Source organism: Mytilus galloprovincialis, chromosome 3, assembly GCF_965363235.1.
Source record: "Mytilus galloprovincialis chromosome 3, xbMytGall1.hap1.1, whole genome shotgun sequence".
In the NCBI taxonomy this organism is placed as follows: Eukaryota; Metazoa; Mollusca; class Bivalvia; order Mytilida; family Mytilidae; genus Mytilus; species Mytilus galloprovincialis.
This window is the reverse complement of record NC_134840.1, coordinates 101,680,991-101,704,704: the sequence shown is the minus strand read 5'-3', so window position 1 is coordinate 101,704,704 and position 23,714 is coordinate 101,680,991. Positions and strand designations below refer to the sequence as shown.

Sequence of the window (23,714 nt, the reverse complement as noted above, 5' to 3'; positions counted from 1 at the left end):
CTCCGCTCGGTAAAACAGGAGGCTTCTCCATTGATTAAAAGTAAATATTGACAAAATAATTAAAACTATATACACTGTACAATTTGGCAGGCTGATGTCTATATAGCCGCTGCATCTGGGGTCCAGGGCACACTGGCTAATCTGATCCTGAACTCCTCAAGTGGTGGTGCAGCTGCTACTGTGTCTGGCAGTAGGTTCCGGTCTTTTATAAAGCGAGGGAAGAAGGAGTTGTTGTATACTTCCTTAGTAGCTCTTATCTGTCTAAATCTGTGGCAACCCCTTGTTCAGTTGTCCCCAGGTGTGTAGTAGATAGCTGGTTGTATCTCCACAAATTGGTTCTGTTCCATCTTGCAGCATAGGACGAGTCGCTGTTTCATTCGTCTATACTGTAGGAGATCCCACTAGAGTTGGTCTAATAGTCCAGTGACACATCCTGGGGAAGTGTCTGTGTACTGGTTGTAAACAAATCGTACTGCTTTGCGATACCCGATCGGTATTGGTAGTGCCTGAGACATGTAATACATGTCTCTCTGGTAGTGCACTAACATTTACGGTGTTATAATACACCCATGAGTCGACGGTCAGTCTACCGTGAATCTTTGTAAAAATAAAAAAAAACTTTTTGGTAAATACAATAGTATGACAAACTCAGAATAAAAATGAGAGTTTTCTTTAGATAATTCTACATTATATTCATTATCACTTGTCATACATATCGGGGATCTTTCTTCATACCTTGAAGGTAACCCAAGGGTAAGGGAGATAACCCTTGAAATCCCTGCTACGTTTGTGTTAATAATTCTCACAAATAATTTCTTATATTCCAAATAACACAGATTATTTTACTAATGTCAAAAAACCGTGAGGTCATTATTAGGCAAGGTATACTACCCTTCTTTCGAAGTAACCCAGTACAAGACAGAAAGATTGGTTATCTGTCAGACTAGTCTACTAATAAAAGGAGGGCAGTTTACCTAACCTTATAATGAATTCACGGTTCAGCTAGCAAGCAAGCTAACAATGATATAACCTTTGCCTATACAATGAATTCGGCTTTTAAAATTGAAGTATATGGAAATGAATGAGTGCCAAACCAGACAGTCATATTATGATGAACTTTTGTGAATACTTATGAGGTTCCCACAGGGTACCCCCTCAGGTCGCAAGGTCGCTTTTAAATTCGTCGAGAGGTCGTTTTTAAGGGAAATGTACAGGTCGCAGGTCGTTTTTTTCCCAAACACAAAGAACGGAAGTCGGTCGGAGGTAGTTTTTTTCAAATTTTACAGGTCGTTTTTAGAGGGCCCTCAGGTCGGAAGTCGCCTCTAATAAGCCCAGAGGTCGCAGGTCGTTTTTGACCCTGCGGGAGCCTCATACTTATGTCTCAGATGCACAAGAGATCCTGAATTCATAACTTCAGAGACAAACATGTCTGCTTCATACCTACATTTTAAACTTGGCATGAGGGAACACTTAAAACTAGGATTTATGAAATATTGAATGATTTTAGTTTTTCAGTTTTCATATTGTGAAGTTGCCATTCTTGAGTATAAATATACCGTATACAGAACCTCTGCCATATATAGTAATCAGTTATATTGTAGGTCATGTTATTCTTATTGTGTTTCCTTTAACAAAAGATGAACAGACATTATAAAGCCATAGTTTCTATTGTAAACAATCATAGGGCACAGGTGAAACTTTTGACTATAGCAAAGTGTCGCACTTAAATTGTGGCTTATGATTGTCATAAAAATGCAGTGTAAGCTATTGCTAAGTCAAAGATGAAGAACAGGAATTAATTAACTTTTTCTTTGTAAACTGTTGATAGGAATTTTGTGTCATAAACACCTATACCATATCTCTTTGTATTTTTTGTGGACAGTATGAATGCTAACTCTTCTTTTCTTTAGGAGGTGGTGTAGTAAAAAGTGCAATAATTTGTTGAAAGTTTCTTAAGGAATGACTATAATATTTTTTCTGTCTATGAAGAAATAACATTAAAAATTTGGTGCACACTGAATAACGCGCGTAGCGGGTTATTTAACAGTGTACACCACATTTTTTATGTTATTTCGAATAGACAGAAAAAATATTACAGTCATTTCTTATAATTTAATTCTAAATTCCATTTTAAACCGTAGAAAACCATGAAAAAACGTTGATGACGTCACGGTCACATCACTAAATTATGTCTATGGGCTCATAACAAAATAACCTCAGCCAATCAGAAGACGCGTTACATCCAAAATTAAATTATTGTGAAATAACAATATACCTTGAAGTGTGGAATTTCACTTTAAGGGGGGAAAAAAGGGAGTTTAAAAGATCAGGTGAGAGAAAAAGGTTAGCAAATCCTTTATAAAGTTTAATTAAACAATACTTTTCTAAATCTTTGCTCCTTGATTTACCTAACAATTTGCTTATCTGACTAAAATGCAATTTTGAAAGTTAAGGTGGTACCTAACACTACAGGGAGATAACTCTGTAAAATCAGCTAAAAGTTTTAATTACATCATGTTGTAGGAAATGTTAAGCTTCTCAACGATCAAAATTAGTGTTGGTCAAACTGCTATATAACCAGTGTAATATTTCTGATCAAATGGTTGGTTCAAATTTTTTGAAATTTTAATAATTTTGTCAAAGGGTCAAAGTAAATACTTTGTCAAAATGTTATGAAAATTAAACGAGCCAAATTAATTTTAGTGAAGGTGTTGGGTACCACATTAATTTGGTTGTTTTGCATCAAAATAGGTAAGTATAAAAACAATTTTATTGTTTATTACAGTTTTTTTTAAAACTATTTCACTTTCATGCTGTCAAAACATTTTGATATTTTTACAAGATTTAAAAACAATATTTTTGTTTATAATACATTTATTTTTAAAACTATTTCCTTGTTATGCTGTCAAAAACTTTTGATGTTTATCAAGATTTTGTAAATAAAAACTGAAAAAGAATATATTTATAACTTTATTACATAAACAAAAATATTTGTTCAAGACTGAATCTCTATGGTATCAATTTGATTCTTCTAACGTGATGTGTAATCTTTAAAACTTGCTTTCACTCCTTGACTGTAACTATGACAACGACCTTGAGAATTTGACTTGAAAGTAAGTCACATTATGATTTTCCAGTGACATAGCTTACTCCTCTTGTTGGAGTTGATGATTTAAAGTCTGATGAAACTCCATGACTGTGCCCATGACCATGGCTATGACCATGACCTTGTCCATGACTATGACCATGACCTTGATTGTGACTATGTCCATGACCTTCAACATTTGACCTATATCCAGTGTCTAATATTGGTGATGGCCCACGTTGTTGATATTGTCCTGATGTTCCAAAGCTTTGTGAGAATGCTGGACTACCTAACATACTAAAACCTGAAGCCCTTGTCCAATCGTCTTTGAATATTTGAATGGTCAACATACTGACCATGCTAGATAACCTGCTGTAGACATGAGCTAGGACCATCTGTTCATCAGCATCACGTCTAACTCTTACTTGTACTGATCCTGCCTGAAAAAGATAATGTAACAATTTATTCCTTCAGTTAGAGATGCTGTTAAAATGTACTAAAGAATAAAATAAATATTGAGAGCTACAATGATTTGGATAAGGTTACACTGTTTTCCTCTAACTACAGTTGATATTAAAGAGTTTAAAATATATAATGCTGAAAAATTGTACCACTATTCACTTTGCATTTAATTTGTAAACCATCATGATCTATATACACTTGGAATATTTGATTCCATAATTGTGTGGAGATACTTATTATTGCAAAAAATATCTTAGCAACAGCATGCTGGAATATTTTTTTACCGAACTATTTGAAAGAAAAATATGCAAAGAACTTATCCCACCTGCTGAAATTAGTGTCTCATTGTCTAGATCATTGGAGATAACACATCATGGGAGCTTTTATTATAAAATAGGATACTAAAGTAAACATCAAACTTGTATAAAAGTCTCACCAGTGTTCCAAATGATAACGTCCAGAAATGTTCATGTCTAAACTCCAACACGCCATCTAATGTAGAGGCTTCACGTATTATTTTGTCTAACTGACTTAGTAAATGTGAGGGTGTTGTCTGAAAAATAAATAAAATTTGATCATCAAATTAACTTTCAATGAATTAAAATTTAACTAATCTGTACAGAAACTGAGTTGCAGTATGGGAACATCACTGGTAAAGACATTCTGATTGGCCAAGATGTGTTGTTGCAGTATGGGAACATCACTGGTAAAAACATTCTGATTGGCCAAGATGTGTTGTTGTAGTATGGGAATTATCATTGTTGAATTATGACAAGGGTTACATTCTGTTTAGTCAAGATAAAGTGCTGCATTACTGTAGATTAATTTATTTTTGTGAGAAAAGGTAAAAAATGTAAAATCAATTATTGCTTTTTTATGAAATTTTCCTTTCTAAGCACAGTCGAGTGATAAGAAAAATCATTACTAGACATTAAGGGCACAGGTGTTGTTTTCAATGAAAATTAACAACGTCGTCATAGGTAAAAAAGCAAAAGAAACAGATTATCATTGGACATCTCAACTTGATTGCTTTTCTTAATTTCCCAGTACCCGCTCAAGCAAGAAAATCAATCTCGTTGAGATAATCAACGATAATCTATGAACATCATTATGATATTCTTCATACCTGCAAAAGAATTTTGCCAGTGTATGCACTCATTGGAAACATAGTGCCACATGTCATGATAGCTATAGATACAGCTGCCCAAGTATCTGCTGAGTGATATAATCTATAAATAGAAATCATGTCACATGATATCATACAAAACATTGAGGAATATCAGCTAAAACAGTAAAAAGAAACAGTTCAAGATGTTGTCGTATGAATAAGGTAGTGATGACTTATCATTATTATTTTCTGAATCTAAAATTCCTATCTTTTTCATTAAAATAAATAATTCTTATTGGTTTTTGTATTGTGTTGTTGGAAAGTTATTTCATAGATATTTGTTCTTCGTCCAAAACCACACTTATTCTTATAAATTGATTTATGATATTACATGTACTGATAACCCAAGAATCAGGATAATTTGTTTTGTGCTTGTTTTATTATGTCTAGAGAATAATACAGTCTATACTTACTTGGTGTCAATAAGTATATGTGTTATAATAACTGCTATTCCTCCAGTAAAACCAATCAGGGCCATTGGGTTAATCCTTGGTAACAACAGTTTACTCAGACCAGGTATTATATGGCAGACACTACAAAAACAGAGACAATACTCAAATCAGCTATTTCAGAAATATGTCATGTGTTCTAATAACCAATTTAGACTTGACAAATTAACAGCATGATTGAGTCACAGGGACTTGGTTAGCTGATTAAATGTTTGGTGTCAACGTTAAAAGCAATGAGAACGTAATACAAACAAACAGGAAACACAAATTAAGATTTGTAAAACATTGATAAAAACAAAAATTTAATCAACCAACCAGGTCTCTGTGGGCTCTTTGACTACTGATGCCATTTTGTGCATTTCTGTAACGTAGGGTCCATGATATGCATATCTTCCTTTAAAAAACTAAAACTACAAGGGTTCATGACATTGCTAATGTCTACTCACCTCTCTGACATATCTGTCATGTGTTCCTGTAACCAGCTAGAACAAATCATGGCTACTCACTTCTCTGACATATCTGTCATGTGTTCCTGTAACCAGCTAGAACAGTTCATGGCTACTCACCTCTCTGACATATCTGTCATGTGTTCCTGTAACCAGCTAGAACAGTTCATGTCAACTCACCTCTCTGACATATCTGTCATGTGTTCCTGTAACCAGCTAGAACAGTTCATGTCAACTCACCTCTCTGACATATCTGTCATATGTTCCTGTAACCAGCTAGAACAGTTCATGGCTACTCACCTCTCTGACATATCTGTCATGTGTTCCTGTAACTAGCTAGAACAGTTCATGGCTACTCACCTCTCTGACATATCTGTCATGTGTTCCTGTAACCAGCTAGAACAGTTCATGTCAATTCACCTCTCTGACATATCTGTCATGTGTTCCTGTAACCAGCTAGAACAGTTCATGTCAACTCACCTCTCTGACATATCTGTCATTTGTTCCTGTAACCAGCTAGAACAGTTCATGTCAATTCACCTCTCTGACATATCTGTCATGTGTTCCTGTAACCAGCTAGAACAGTTCATGGCTACTCACCTCTCTGACATATCTGTCATGTGTTCCTGTAACCAGCTAGAACAGTTCATGGCTACTCACCTCTCTGACATATCTGTCATGTGTTCCTGTAACCAGCTAGAACTGGATGCATCAACCACATGGTTCATGGCTCTATTGTTTATACTGTATGTAAGGGTAAAATGCACAAAGAAGGCAAACAATGTACCTATCAACAATCTACCCCTGAAATTAAAAGAAGACACTTATTTAAACAAAAGATTTTCTAAATATATATCCATTTGTTATAAACTTTTTTTTAGCTGTGTTAAAAAAATAAATAAATATGAAATTAAGTCAATACAATGTGAAAGCTGCACTACCTGATTTCACAGTATTGTTTTATTCTTCCTTACTTGTTCAACTTTTAACATATATATTTTCTATGGCAGCTGAATAAAATAGGTTTTAAAAGTCGTATAACAGCTATAGTTTCCTAAACAAATACATATATATGTAAAGGGATCGAAAACAAGTACCGTTTTGGGTTCAACACTTCAAATGGTATCATAGTAACACTTTAATGAAAAAAATATTTAAAGGCCAAGGTCATGTAAATATCATTTTTGATATCAAGAGGAACCTCTTTAAGGGCACAGTAATTAACACTGATCTTCCCAAATTTCAAAGCATCACACAAACAGTTGATGTCATTACCTTTATTTGGTATACATATGAAGTCATCTAGAAAAACAAACAAAGTTTTAGTGTAGATAAAAGTTATATTCCAAGGACTTGTGTGGGTAAAAGTACTAAATCAAGGATTTGTGTGGAGAAACATACTAAATCAAGGACTTGTGTAGGTTGAAGTACTGAATCAAGGAGACGTATGGTTTAAAGTACTAAATCAAAGACTTACGTGTGTATATCAGGTTGTATAAACATTCGCTCTACACTGAAAGTAAACAATATGAATTTCATATTTTTCAATTTACAACACTGAAATAAATAATCAAAAATTAAAAGTTTCTGCTGAAGCAGAATTTCATAGTAATGTCAAATGTACAGGATGTATGGTTTTTTTCCTTGTTAAAGACTGCATGTTGACCTATAGTTGCTGAAATTGAAAACAAACATCTCTGTTTGATTGATGTCTCAATGGCAATCATACCACATCACCTTATCGTTGGGGATTTGGTGGCTGTTTAGTGTAAGTTGTTGCACAACTTGTTCACTAGCCTATCAACACTGAGGATGTTAGTTCTAATCCCACACTGGGCAGGTGTGCTCAACTCCAATCTTAAGTGGCCAGGATTGTTTTCTTACTGATGGTCGATAATTCTCTCAGGGCACTCCTGCGTCTTCTACCAATAAAATTTAAACACCACGAAATAGCACAATAGTGTTAAAAGTGCCCTTAAACACCAATCATTCAATCTATCAATCATTCAATCTATCAATCATTTTCATATTCATATATAAAAAATTCGTAAGGGTTCCACGGAACCCAGTGTCTCGCCTACTTTTGCTGTTAATCGCAGACTCAACAAAAATGAGGAAAAACATCAATAAAAATTTCCCTCTCGATACTGTCTTTTGATTGAAAGAAGCTTCCAAGTTTGGTAAAAAAATCCAGGATAGTTTATGAATCTAATAAATGTTTTATAAACTTTAACTGCAGACTGTATGTAATGTTAACTGGAAGAAAAACTAAGTCCGTTTATAAGTAAAATACGGAAAAAGTGAATGTTTTTTTTACAAAATTTACTTCTGAGTAATATCTTATGATCAGAAACAAGCTTTTGTCTAAGTTTGGTAGAAATTCAGGATAGTTTAAGAACATTATAAAAATTTTAAAAACTTAAACCACAAAGTAAATGATTTGTTTCTGGCAAAAAAACTAAGTCCATTTATAAGAAAAATACGGAAGAGTGGAAATTTATTTTTACAAAATTTTCTTCTTGCTACTATCTTATGATCATAAACAAGCTTCTGTCCAAGTTTGGTACAAATCAAGGATAGTTTATGAAAGTTATTAAAATTTTAAAAACTTTAACCACAGAGTGAATGTAATGCTTCCTTGCAGAAAAACTAAGTCAATTTATAAGTAAAATACGAAAAAAATGGAATTTTATTTTTACAAAATTTACTTCTGGATACTTCCTTATGATCATAAACAAGCTTCTGTCCAAGTTTGGTAGAAATTCAGTATAGTTTAAGAAAGTTATCAAAATTTCAAAAACTTTAACCACAGAGTGAACATTTGTGGACGCCGCTGCCGACGGAATGTAGGATCGCTTAGTCTCGCTTTTTCGACTAAAGTCGAAGGCTCGACAAAAAGAAGATGTGGTATGATTGCCAATGAGACAACTGTCCACAAGAGACCAAAATGACACAGACATTAACAACTATAGGCCACTGTACATATAGTTTATGACAACATATACTTTGACTCTTCTCTCAAGTTCAAAATTGTACAGCACTCTCCTCTTCCAGATACTAGATATACAAGGATTTTTATGTTGTTGGTCATTTCAAAATTATTGGTTTCCAACTTCCTGAAGTAAAGTTGACCTTATAAGAATTTTGTTATTTTTAGGTACTTTTTTTGTCAAACAGCTCTCCGACTGTTTCAGTTCTTATATATTCTTTGGCTTTAAAATATTTGGTTTGAGCATTACTGATAAATCTAGAAAAGTGCTTCGAATGCATAAAATTATTTCAAGATTAGTTTTCATTTTTTCCAGGCATAAAATTAGTGCATGCAACCAATAATTTGCTCTTCACACTACTGGTAACATTGTTCAACTTTATGGCACAACAGATTTTTCCCTTGAATACATGAATTCTTTTTTATTTTGTTCTATAACATTAATTAAGTTCAACACCAAGCCACCAACCTTTCTTTTAAAATAAACAAAGATCCTAACTGTGCCAGCATAGTACTGGCAAATACTCCTAATACTTCATACCTCTCATATCTGTAAAACAAAATGAACAAGTTCATATGTCAACCATAACATTATGTACATACTTGTTTTTCATTCACTATTTTGTACAAAATTTAGGACATTAGTTTTCTCTTTTCAATTGTTTTACAAATTTCATTTAAGGGCTTTTAATAGATGACTATGTAGTATTTGTTTTGCTCATTGATGAAGGCTGCATAGTGACCTATAGTTGTTAATATCTATATCATTTGGTCTCTTGTAGAGAGTTGTCTAATTGCCAATCATACCACATTTTCTTTTTTTATAACTACCATTGCCTTTCTAAACTGAAATGTACTTGATGAAGGTTATTCCAAAATATGGACCATAATTTGCTATTGGGCTCGTTTCCTATAACGATAGAAAAGTGATAAAAATGTGTATTACTGTAAGAAAAGTTGTAACTACATCTAACAATGCCTTTATTTTGTTTCAAAATACAAGTGTATGCTACTCTTCCCTAGAAAAAAAATTGAAATTAACAAATTTCAAAGATTATACGACCGTATTTTTGTGTCGTTTCTCGCATTACTTTTCGCTTCCGAAGTGCATAACCCTGACTGATTTATAGATAATCGTCACCGGCAAATTCGTAACTTTTGCTTTCAAATAATAACGAACATCGACCAATAAGAATAGGGATGTTAGCAAACATAATCTGTAGACTTGTTTTCGTCTTGTTTAAAAAAGGAAAATACAATTTTCAAAGAGATTGCGCCGGGGGTCTATTATTTTTCCTATGCACATAATGTTACATGCGATCTTGTGTGAAAATAAATGCCCAATGACTTGACACAATCGATTTCAGATTTGACAGACGTTATAACACACTTCGTTTCCGGATAACGATGTAAAGGGTCCTTGGAAAATTCAATCGACATTACGTCTCATATCAATGTGCCGATGCTTGTTGGATTGATTTTGCTTCAGCAGTAAATATTACTGGATATTTTAGGTGAATAAAGATAATTTAATAAAAAATACATGTTAATATACCGTTACGCTTTGAATGTACAAAGTTGGTATCTTTGTCACAATTTTTAATTATCTTTTTTTATTCACGTTCTGCAAACACTTTTCAGAAACGCAATAAACTTGTCAAAGGAGAAGTAAACTTTTACCATGCATGACTTGAAAGGAAGTACTTTATTGATTTTAGCCCACTAAAGTAGGTTAAAATGTGGAAACCATGTACAGGGCCGTAACTACCTATGAGGCAGGGGAGGCAAGTGCCTCCCCTGAATTTTCTACACCATTTTTTTTTTTTTTTTTGAAGTTATAAAATGAAATATTTACAATATGTACACGAAGAACTTGAATTTATATTATAAACAATACAAGTTTAAGATTTAACAGTGTTATCATGATACGTGATATATCTGTCATTTTCTGGACTTTTTATCGAAAGTGAACCGTTTCAGTATTTGTTTTTTTTTTGTGTGGCCGTCCGTTAAGCTGGTTATCAGCTGACTGCTACACTTTGTTCATAGAGTTTGAGTGTAGCGTAATACAGGTGGCACGGTAGTATTTCCTGGCCCATAAGGGATAATGATAGCCTTTTTGGAATTTTCACCACTTTCTAACACTGCAAAAAATTCTACATTTACAGTTAACTGAACTACTTTCATTTTATTATTCAGAAATGAATTTGAATATTTATCATGACCGTTTACTTTTTTTGCTATTTTTAAAAACCTAAGGCCACTAGTACTTTTAGGTCATTTATGGTGCAGTGAATACAAAATTTAAAAAAATTCTCAAAAATTCATTTTCATCTGTATGTAAAATTATTTCATATTTTTCTACACCTGATTCATCCCTCAGTTTGGGAAAGTATGTTCAATTGATACTGTATTTTTTGTCCAATCACACTGTTTAGATACATTGACCTAAGTACGTATACACAAACGAGCAACCTAAATTCTGGAATGCAAATACTACCGTGCCACCTACAAGCGGATTCCAGTTTAGCCGTCCGTCTGTTATTCAAACACATATGAAACTTTGCTTTCGACAATTTTGAATAAAACTTAACTATTTACATTTATTTAGGGGCTCATTTAAGCGGAGGAAGTTCCTATTGTATTGTGAATCTTGTATGATATTAGAAATTCGTTACCGGCTGAATCAGCTGTCATCTTTTTAAAACGCGTCTCTCGATCGTACGAGAACATTATGGTCAATGCCCGAGTAGTTAAACACTCCCATTCGTTGTAGCAGGGACTTTCTACACTAAGTAAATTCTAGTATTAAAAGTCCCTGGTTGTAGTTATACACATGTCTGTTCAGCTTTCAACAATATTGAAATTCAATGTCCTCGATAAAGAAAATATCTTGCGATCTCTGATCTTGCTTTATTTATTTTTTTAACTTACCAGTTTGATTTCTAACAAAAAAATCTTTAAATACAGATAATAAATGTTTTCATAAAAATTGCTTCCAGGATCCAGCAATACTGATGTTTCTTAACGTAAGGAAAACGAAGGAAAACGGGTTACTTATAGCCATGTTGAGAAAAAAATACGCGTTTTCAATGTATTTAGTCGCGGTTAATAATTATAGGTCAAAGTACGGTATTCAAGACGGAGCCTTGGCGCACCCGAACAGCAATCTCAGCTTGTTTTTTGCATAAAAATTGCTTCCAGGTTCAAGCAATACTGATGTTTCTTTAAGTAAGGAAATCGAAGAAAAACGGGTCATTTTTAGACATTTTACTGAGATCAAAAAATCGGCGCCGGGCCCCCAAACCCTGCCTCCCCTGCATTCGAACCCTAGTTACGGCCCTGATGTAGATGGTGTACAGGTCACAAATATCACATGGTGCCTATTTTAAAGATTTTAATTCCAAGTTAAAAGTTTTTTTCTTTACTGGATTTAAAGAATTTTACATTGCCAATGATTTGGAATAAATTGTATATAACTGGAATTTCAAAACCAAATATAAATACATTTTTTGGCTAAAACATCAAGAAACAACGATTATGGTATCCTGTATCAATGAAGAAATATGGAAATTTCTGAATAAATTGTACTAATTGTTTTGAAAACAAGCACATATTTAGGAGTTTTATAAAACTGTTACATTTAAGATGAATTTTAAGAAAAAGTATACTGTTCAGATTATTTAAAGCAGATTTTGCAATAAAATAAAACTAAAAAAATGCTTTCGGTTTCTTATGGTTTCCTGTCGCGTTTAAAAAAATCTTTAATTTAACATTGAAAATAGATTTTAAATATTAACATGAAGCAAGGAACACTAGTAATGGTGTTCATTTATGTCTTTTGAAATATATTGTGCAAAATAAAGAAAATAAAGATAGGTTTCCTGTTTGGTTTCCTGTCACGTAAACGGTGAATCAAAATGTATTAATTTTTTCTTGAAAAACTCAATTGTTCCATTAATACTATTCTAACACCAACACAACCCACAGAATAAAAGTTAAAGTTTTAGAACTTATAAAAAAGGATACAAAAAGAAACAAAAGGCTGAATACCAAATCATGGTCCATATGTGTCCTGTGCTTAGACATCTGTGTAGTAAATTGTTTTTTTTTAGATTGGTCTTACAACATTATTTGATTAGGGTTCTAAAAGGCAACCTCACATGATATTTTAAGTTTTTTTTATTGCAAAATAAAATAAAAATCTCTGTTTTTCACTTATTGTAGCTCAAAAATACAATGTGATGAATGTTGATTAAAATGACAGGCTTATTTTCACTAACTGTTACACACAGTAGCATTTGACACTTGTGGATTAACCAATTACCTTCCTTTTTGAATCACCATTTTCAATCTATGAAAAAAATAGTGTTGGGGGGGGGGGGGTTAAAATTAAAATTAAATGGTGAAGTTGAAATCATCCCTTCATAAATTTTACCGACACCATCACAAGTTGGTTGACCATTCTGGAATAACCATTTCACAGATGATATCAGATATGTTCCTCATGTTGTAACTACAATTCACTTCCCCTTTCACCATGAATGTGACCTACCAAATTAGACTATTTACCAGGTTTGTAATAACATGAGCAACAGGATGGGTGCCACATGTGCAGAAGGATTTGCTTACCCTTCCGGAGCACCTGAGATCTCCCCCCCCCCCAGTTTTTGGTGGGGTTCGTGCTGTTTAGTCTTTAGTTTTCTATGTTGTGTTTTTTGTACTTTTATTTGTTTATTTGTCTTATTATTTTTTTGCTATGGCATTGTTACTTCATTTTGGATCTATGAGTTTGACTGTCCCTCTAGTATCTTTTGCCCCTCTTTTATGATGAATTACAATGTATATTACTTTCATACCCAAATGAATATGTTGATGTAGGTTTCTGCATCTGTACCCATAAAGTCAACAGACATACCAATAAACTGAAAAGACAAATATGATTTTATGTTTTTGTTGGATGAAAATGTAAATGTTTAGGCTGTAAATATATACCCACAAATAACTGTTATGCCAAACAAATAAATGATGTAAATTTCTTAAACCTATTTCTTTCATAACTTGATCCTTTAAATAGAACAAGGTTCCGTTCTATTCAGATTCTTCTAAACAAAAGAAACGGTTTAAAGCCTTTTACAGTTTGAAATATTCAAAACAAAAGGGAAAATTAACATGAACTTTAATACAAAAGAAAACAAAAATAAAACAAAAGACAAAAGTTTAGAATAGATGAGAAGGATGGTCACAATATAACATCAATCAGTGACCAGGGATTGATGGAATAATACCGTAGATTACAGTTCATGGTCATCATCTTTTTTTTAGATGTTTGTTTTAAACTGTAAATATCTTCCCAGTTTTAACCAGTTTATGTTGTTAAGAAACATAAATGAATAATAACATGTGTGAAAAACATACCAGATAAAAATATTTGAATTTTGTAAATATACAAACAAACTCGAAACTAACATGGATGAAAGGGCTTAGCTTGTACACTTTTAAGGAGGCTCTCGGGTATAAGATTTTCAGAAAAAAATGAAACATTTATTTTTCATTACAAATTTTATCTTTTACCTTAAGTAGTGGTTACTTCATCATATGGTACAAAAATAATTAAAAAAAAAAAAAAATCAATTTGTGTTGGCCCCAGGTGACTTTTAAAATGTAGATATTAATAAAAAAAAGCTCCAAATTATCTCCCTTTGGTGCAAAAATGCCAATTTTTAGCATTAAAATTGAAATATCTTTTTTAAATCATCGGTGACCTATATTTTTTATTGCTGTTTTCAAATAAGCTGTACATAAAATAAAAAATGGTTAAATTTTAGCGATTTCTGTAATTTAGTTCTTTTTTTATTTCGATATTACCGCTATTTCTTCTATTAGTTCAACAGAAAAAAATGACATCAACAAAAATATATGTTTCTTTCGAAGGCAGATTGTGGGCGTAAATGAATGGTGACCCCATCTTTTTATTTCATTTTTCTATTAAGTATAAGATAAAGTTCATTTGTAGAAAAAGATAGGGAAATCCTATATCAAATAACAAAATTGATTTAGACCCGCGAGCCACCTTAAGTGAGACAAAGAGACTGGTGCATACCAAGCAAATGTTCCTAAGTTGTAAATTTTCATAATCTTTGAACAAGGAATTAAAGAAGGAGTTCTTGATTTTAATATGTTTTGTTAAAATCCAAGCACTATGTATGTATTTTGGTGAGGATTTTCGTAAAAGTTTTGATACATAAAAATATTTAACACCAAATTGCAAGTAAATGTTAACTGAAAAAAAGACGAAGTCTGGCATCTATCAGTAACTAACATGAATTTTTACTCTACAAAATAATACAACATTGCTTTGAACTTTAATTTACAAAATTAGCAAAAACTACCATGAATTTTCGTCTTACACAAGTGTTATTAACAAGACCAGGAAATAACACCTATAACAAGGTGCGATTTCATACGCAACAAAAGTGAAAATTAACATGATCTTTTATCTACAAAATAATTGAAAATTGTATTGATCTTTAATTTACAAATACATGTAATCTAACGCTTCCATAATCTTTAGGGTCTTACACAAGCTTTTTTAACAAGACAAGTAAATAACACCTATAATAAGGTGGGATTTCATACACACTTTAACAGTTTAAAGGTGAAAATTAATATGAACTCTAAATTTTGTAGTACACATGTACGTACATTTTAAGTGAAAACTAACATGAACTTTAATCTACAAAATTATTGGAAATTGCATTGAACTTTAATTTACAAAATAATCAAAATCTAGTGTACTATGATCTTTATTGTCTACACAAGTGTTAATTAAAACCAGGAAATAACACCCATATAAAGGTGCAATTTCACAATGAAGTGTTAATCATCAATATTCATTATCATATGCTGACCTTCTAATGTTGGTTGGACATGAACTTAACTTAACAACCTCAGTCTCTAGTTTCCTTTCTAGTGTTTTGTGGACTGTTTGCTATTTTCTGTTTTTTGTCTTGGTACTGTCAGTTTTTCTACTACTCATGAGTAAAAGCGGTACTTAACACTACAGAGAGATAACTCTGTTAAGTCAGCTAAACATTTTAATTACATTGTGTTGTAAAGGGAATATTGAGCTTCTCAATGATCAAAATTGGTGTTTGTCAAACTGCTATATAACCAGTGTAATTTTTCTGACAAAACAATTGGTTCAAAATTTTTGAAATTTTTATATTTTTGTAAAAGGGGTCAAAGTAAATACTTTGATAAAATTTGATGAAAATTAAACTAGCCAAATTAATTTTAGGGAAAGTGTTGGGAACCACCGTAAGAAAGTACCCTTGCTACCTTCCACATCTTCTTTTTATGTATTTTTCCAGAAAATTATGTGTCTTCATAAATAATTTCCTGAAGACTTATAGCAAAAGATTAAGAAAGTAATAAATGACAATAAAACAACTTACCTTAAACAGTCGAACATTGTGAGATAGGTATAGGCTGTTAAGGCTAGAAAAATAAAGAAAAACAACTTTTCACCAGAACATTATATCTTTTTCTTGTTAAAAAATGCATATTACCTATTGATGTCTATTTTGGTTAACTTTTGTATCTTTTTATGTGTTAGTTTTTGTTATAGAACTGAAGTGATTTTGCTGGTAATTTATAGAATGTGAAAGCAAGAGAACTTTACATTTTCCATGAGTGGAAGCCATTCTTGCTAAATTGTGATCATGGCTTGCTTTCATTTTTTTATAAATTAAACACAGCATTCAGTATTTATATTTACAGTTCTCCAAAATAAAAATATATTTGTTATTAACATTTTGAAACTGAAAAAAGAACAATAAGACAAAACTTTGGCAGAAATTGTCCATTGACCTTCAATCAACAAAAGGTCATAAAGTTCAAATTTGCAAAATGAAGATGATAAGATACATGTAGGTGTAATACCACCAAATCATGGTACGTCACATCCGGTTGCATACAAAAGTAGGCCTAAAAAAATATTCCCTTGAATTTGACAGTTGTAGAAAATTAACCCTGCATTTCAGTGTACTTAAATTTTTTTGAGTCGTAAATATGTATGTTGGATGTCTGAAAGCAGCATTCTTTTTTTATTTGATGGTCTTATAAAATATTTTGGAGCATTAAGGTTACATAGTTACCAAAGCAGGTAACCAGTAAATAACAGTGTAAAAATTGGGTTGTTTACTTCCGGTGCTGGTTACTTTCTTATATGCAATGAAATGCAGTGTGAAATTTTCACTGTATCACTGGAAAGGATTAAACTTTATACATGTAAAGTATTTCTTTGGTTGAAATAAAGGTAAATACTATACAATTTTTTAAAGTGCCAATTTAACAAAGACTAATAGGGAAAAATCAATGGTGGTATTACACCTATTTAGGGAAACTCCATGTGCACTCGTGACCTTATTGTACTTTCATTTTTAAAAGTTATTAATAAACCAGTTCATGCATTGTAAACATGGACTATTCGGAATGGATTTAGACACAGAGAGCACGTTTGAGGTAAAATTGCCTTGAAATGGGGGTTTATGGGTGTTTTCTAAGTCAAATGGGTGGACAGACGAGGCTGTATTTAGTTTACTGTGTTAAATTTTAAATTGCCCTTACAGTTTTGTTTATACACCATGTGAATTTTTTATTTCAGTGTTAACCATGTTCTGAAGAGCATTCTGTTGAAAAATCTTATATGTGAATTGGTCGGCAGATGACACTTCAGCATTAAAGTATGTATCAACTATCGTCATGTTTTTTTTGTTTTGACCGCAAAAGTTTACAATTTGCCAGTGTGCCGTCTACATTTTGCACAGACAATAAATCATTTAAACACTTATTTGCCCTGGATTTATACACATCAGAATCCAGTTTCACATACTTAAACTTTATAATTCTTACCAATTTATTTTTTGTACCAGCATTCCAAGGGACATAACCCTTTTTAAAAACATTTTGAGGTATTTTTTTATTACTCTTTCTCCCCATTTTTAGCTCACATGGCCCGAAGGGCCAAGTGAGCTTATGCCATCACTTGGCGTCCGTCGTCGTCTGTCGTCTTCATCTGTCGTCGTCATCTGTCATCGTAAACTGACATGGGGTAAAATTGATTATCAGGTCAAGATCTATTTGCCCTGAAATTTTCAGATGAATCGGACAACCCGTTGTTGGGTTGCTGCCCTGAATTGGAAATTTTAAGGAAATTTTTCTGTTTTTGGTTATTATCATGACTATTATTATAGGTAGAGATAAACTGTAAACAGCAAAAATGTTCAGCAAAGTAAGACCTAAAAATAAGTCAACATGACTGAAATGGTCAGTTGACCCCTTTAGGAGTTATTGCTTTATAGTCAATTTTTAACCTTTTTTCATAAATCTTAGTAATCTTTTACAAAAATCTTCTCCTCTGAAACTACTAAGCCAAATACTTCCAAACTTTAACTGAATGTTCCTTAGGGTATCTAGTTTATAAATTGTATCTAAAGTTTTGATCTATCAACAAACATGGTCGCCATTGCTAAAAATAGAACATAGGGGTCAAATACAGTTTTTGGCTTATAACTCAAAAACCGAAGCATTTAGAGCAAATCTGACATGGGGTAAAATTGATTATCAGGTCAAGATCTATCTGCCCTGAAATTTTCAGATGAATTGGACAACCCGTTGTTGGGTTGCTGCCCCTAAATTGGAAATGTTAAGGAAATGTTGCTGTTTTTGGTTATTATCATGAATATTATTATAGGTAAAGATAAACTGTAAACAGCAAAAATGTTCAGCAAAGTAAGACCTAAAAATAAGTCAACATGACTGAAATGGTCAGTTGACCCCTTTAGGAGTTATTGCCCTTTATAGACAATTTTTAACCATTTTTCATAAATCGTTGCTAACTTTAAAAAATCTTCTCCTCTAAAACTACTCAACCAAATTCAACCAAACTTCATTTGGTCAGTAGGGTGTATAAAATAAAGTTTGTGTTTTATTTTCTATTTCGTCAAAAAACATGGCCGAAGGCATTGTTTACCAGGAGAGCGATTCAGGCTCTTGAGAGCCTCTTGTTTAATGTAAAATACAAGAAAGTGGATTTTTGTGTAAATCTATTAGAATTAAACTGATATGAGTAAATAAAAAGACTTTAATACCAGTAACAATTAATGATTGACTGAAAGGGAACCGTTATATGTCACACTAGGGGAACAGACCAAAAACTCGTTACACATAAGGGCTTATAGAAACTTCCGTGTAGACTGTTAACATTTATAGAGACAGTTCTTTCAGCTAAAACACTTTAATTATTGATTTAACAGTACATTTATTTCATTTTTGTAGGAAAGTAATCACATTTGTTTTATTTTTTAGACAAAAAATATCAAGTTTTGATGAAAAAGGAAGGAAGGAAGAAAAATGGACCAAAACAGACCAAAACAGACCTTCAAATGAACTCTAAAAGGTGCAATGAAATTGTTTATCATCTTAAAATTGTCTTTTGTCTTCTATTTAATTGTTTGAATGCATATATCATGAGTTTATGATCAGATATTAGTCAACACTGCATTTTATTATGATACACTGAAATTAGGATTTTTCGAAGAAATTAGACTGAAATTGCCGTAGGATATGGCCTTACATTATAGTGATTTTCTCTGAAACAATAGCTCTGACTGAGACAAAACTTGACAGTTATGCTTGAAATAACTTGCAATTGGAGGGAAAAAAATTAAATTAAGTTTATTTGACATTTAGGTGTTCTTTAGGTGTAATACCACCAAATCATGGTACGTCACATCTGGTTGCATACGAAAGTAGGCCTAAAAAAATATTCCCTTGAATTTGACAGTTGTAGAAAATTAACCCTGCATTTCAGTGTACTTAAATTTTTCTGAGTCATAAATATGTATGTTGGATGTCTGAAAGCAGCCTTCTTTTTTTATTAGATGGTCTTATAAAATATTTTGGAGCGTTAACGTTACATAGTTACCAAAGCAGGTAACCAGTAAATAACAGTGTAAAAATTGGGTTGTTTACTTCCGGTGCTGGTTACTTTCTTATATGCAATGAAATGTAGTGTGAAATTTTCACTGTATCACTGGAAAGGATTAAACTTTATACATGCAAAGTATTTCTTTGGTTGAAATAAAGGTAAATACTATACAATTTTTTTAAAAGTGCCAATTTAACAAAGACTAATAGGGAAAAATCAATGGTGGTATTACACCTGTAGCTCCAAAAATATTCATCATACAATGATAACATCAAATATTTGTATCAATTTTTCATATATAGAATAAATATACATGTATAAGTAATGTAAAATGTGAATTGGAAACATATGTGGGAATCAAATGATTCACCTTTCATCCAATAAAAGACCAGCATTTGTATGATTAGGGCATCTATTTAATAGTATTATTATTATAAATGTTTTAAAATTAAAAGTGATTATGAACACCTTGATTTGTTTTTATTACAAATTGATTTATAATTCAATCACATATTATGTAATAACATGAGCAACACAACGGGTGCCACATGTGAAGCAGGATCTGCTTACCCTTTTGGAGTACCTGAGATCACCCACAGCTTTTGGTGGGCTTTGTGTTGCACAGTCTTTAGTTTTCTATGCTGTTTCTTGCGTACTATCATTTGTCTATTTGTCTTTTTCATTTTAGCCATGGCGTTTTTTTTTTTATTTATAGGTTTGACTGTTCCTCTTTCGCTCCTTTTAAATTGCTATGAATAAATGATATAACAAAGTAGTCCATACTTACCCATACTGTTGGTTGTGTGACACCATATTAACAACACAAAGGTACAAATAAAATTAAATACTAAAAATGTAAGTATCTTTTTACTCTGAAAAGAAAAAAAGATGAAAACATTCAGTATAAATATTTACTGATTAAATGCCTTACATATCAGTTGAACATTAGGGGCAGATACAGCCATTTATTTATCATGTCTAAAAGGGAGGTTCCCAACTGGGGACAAATTGGGGGTTTCAACCTTATTTTCCTTTTCAAATGCATTGATTGTAAAATAAAATAGGGGGTTCCAACTCATAGACCTCCACCCCTGGATCAGCAACTGACCCATTGGTAGCCTTTTGCTGTTTTCTGCTCTTTGGTCAGGGCGTTGTCCATTTTACACATACTTCTTTTCCATTTTCAATGGTTTCCTTTGTGCTGTTTTTGAAAATTTGGTATAGAAAACTTCTATTATTTATTACCTGTCATGTTTGATATCATGCTGCTATGTTTTCTTTATCATGTCCAATAGAATAAGCAAGTCAAACCACAAAAAGTTAAACAAACCTTGTGACAGGGGACATAACTCTATTTAGATATTAGGATATCCAACAAAAATAACTGTAATTATCTCCCTTGAAACTGACAAATTTAAAAGTTACTACATGTTTAATAGTTTCACAAATCAAAAGACAGCTTAAGAAAAAATAAAAAGATTGATAAAAATTGCCTATGTATAATAAATAGTTTGAGAGAAATGGAAATGTTAGTATCTGATCCATTTATAATCAAACGGTATAAAAATTTTTGTTTTGCCAAAATATACCTGTTGTAGTCTTGTTACATTAGATATTTCTTTGAGCACTGTTTTGAAGAAAGATTTTTGTGTAGCTAAAGGGTAAATTGTTCCCTGAAATAAAAGAAAAATATACATACACTTCAATAAGCAAAATTGCAAGCAAACAATTTTTGAAAATAGATTTATTTTTTACAGTTTAAGATCATATGATAAATAACTAGTCAATGCTATATCATATATATACAAGAAAAGGTTTGATTGTGAAATATGGAAATTAAACAGACAATATTATAGATAGGTTTAAAAAATATTGGGTTATTAAATTTGAAAAGTCACTAGTTTAGTTTTGTAAACATGGTAAATGCAAGTTACAACATCCTTAGTTAAAAAACTATCAACAGAAAGTCAATAATATATTTCTCTCAGATAAAATAAAATAAATTAAAATCACTTAGGTATTTTCTTTATAATACAATAAAAAACAGCACTTATCAGAAAGACATAATGCATTTGGAGATCCAAAATTAATGTTGACTGTAATTTTAGAGCTATCATTTGTTGGTTTCCCATGTTTTTTTTTTATTTTGGGATGGGAGGTTGCTGAGCTTGAAAAGGGGAGGGGGGACTGTCATTTATAATACTAATTAGTAATAAATACTTACAGAAGTGTAATATTTTGTTCGCTCTCTACTAAATTGGCCATCTGCAAGAAAAATAATATTTTTGTTAACTTAAACCATGTAGACTACATATTTGTAAGAACTATATAAAAAAAAAATATTCTAAAACTTTTGCTCTTTTTTTTTGTAATCAATTTTATCTACTATTAGGTGTAACACCACCATTGATTTCCCCCATTAGTCTTTTTTAAATTTGCACTTTTCAAAATATTGTGCAGAATTTATCTTTCTATCAAATAAAGAAATACTTGGCATTAGTAAAGTTTTATCCTGTCCAGTACTATAGAAAAAATTTCACATGACATTTCATTGCATATAAAAAAATTACCATCACTGGAAATTAACCAATTAATTTCTCCCCTTATTTAACCTGTGTACAAGCTTTAGTAACCATTTAACCTCAAGTTTCCAAAATAGTCTATAGAAACCCCAAATACATGTAAAAAAATAATGGTGCTTTGAAATACCTAAGACATACGTTTATGCCAAAAACCTGGGTTTTATGAGTATTATAATGTAATAAAAATGTAGGATTAATTACCTACAACTGACGTACCAAAAATATATAGGTGCTCCTATTATTGGAGGAACATTACACAGTTGTGTTCACACACATGGCAGCACCGAACACATTGTAAATCCATTTGACAATATTATCTAAACGTTTCGAAACGAAGTGAAAAATATCGTGTGCCATGTACATGTGGGCGCTTACATTTGTCACTGTATGCGCCATTTCTTGTCAATATGCGCTATAGACGCAGGGCGCAGGTCCTTCCCGATCACTGGAAACTTAGTGGGATTGAACAATTTAAAGGTTTATCTTCTGAGTTTCTTTTAATATTAAAAAAATTCCTGTTCCATTTTTTAATCCATAAGTTCTTTTATAAAGACAGTGAAATATATACATGTTACATAATTCTAATTCTATCATCACCACAATTGATATCAAATTTGTGCAATGATTGACATGAAATAATAAATGTTAAGGCTTTTATGGAGAACCTGATACATTGTATATAGAAGGAAAACTTATTTTTTAAAACAGGTTAATTTTAAATTTCTCAAGTTTTGAATAAATTGTGATCATGGTGATGTCAAATGACTAATAACTAGAATATTGAAATATATTTAGCTAAACTGAATTGAACTATTTCAAAGCTATTCTTAAAGTTTCCATTTTCCTATCAATATTAATCTTATTACAAAAAAAGTATCATCCTGTACCCTGTGCCATTTTTTTTTGGCCACTAGCTATATAGACATCACCAATAACTACTAATACATTTAAGAACAGACTTGATGAAGACTGGATGAACCAAAAATCATGTTCGCTCCCTTTCAATTTCTTACCCCACATGTTCGCATGGTCCTTTATAGCCAGTCAAAACAAAATCTTTAAAAAGAATGTGAACATGTGCATGATGTGGGGTGCGAACCTGAAAGGCAAATGTGAGTGGGAGCGATTTAGGCCGAACAGACCAGGATTCGAGAAGAATTTGATGAAGAGACTGACAGTGTTGCTATATCAGTACAAAACCTATATTTTATAAGTAAATCAAAGTTGATATATAATATAAACTTTTTAGAAAGTGTCCAAAAAAACAAAAATACTGAATCACTATTGCATTACAAATGTAACCATACTGATATTTGGAAAGACAAATACATGATATTCATTAATCTTATATTTGGAAAGACAAATACATGATATTCATTAATCTTATTTCATACCATCTAAATCTAACGAAACACTGCTTTGTATGATATCAGGGACTGAGTGGAAAGTACTCATTTCTGTGCATGGATTTGTTTACGTTTCATATTCTGGGTTAATAGGCGCTTGAAATTCTCCGCTTATTGATTCTACTGATAGCAAA

At 32.0% G+C, this 23,714-nt stretch overlaps 1 protein-coding gene and 1 long non-coding RNA gene across 2 annotated transcripts; one reads left to right on the top strand and one right to left on the bottom strand.

The window, feature by feature from the left end:
* Positions 1–2,959: 2,959 nt before the first annotated feature.
* LOC143069570 (zinc transporter 6-A-like) lies at positions 2,960–23,702 on the bottom strand. Its single transcript, XM_076244272.1, has 13 exons — positions 23,569–23,702; positions 21,817–21,857; positions 21,182–21,265; positions 20,380–20,464; positions 16,057–16,099; positions 13,459–13,524; positions 9,069–9,149; positions 7,088–7,123; positions 6,271–6,414; positions 5,129–5,248; positions 4,674–4,776; positions 3,984–4,100; positions 2,960–3,525 (listed from the first exon to the last, which is right to left on the bottom strand). The coding sequence occupies exons 1-13, from the start codon at positions 23,627–23,629 to the stop codon at positions 3,124–3,126; spliced, it is 1,383 nt and encodes a 460-aa protein (XP_076100387.1). The 5' UTR covers positions 23,630–23,702; the 3' UTR covers positions 2,960–3,123.
* Positions 16,816–19,461, top strand: LOC143069571 (uncharacterized). The gene is made up of 3 exons (XR_012976438.1): positions 16,816–16,919; positions 17,268–17,346; positions 18,971–19,461. It is a non-coding gene; the product is annotated as an uncharacterized LOC143069571 (long non-coding RNA).
* Positions 23,703–23,714: the final 12 nt, after the last annotated feature.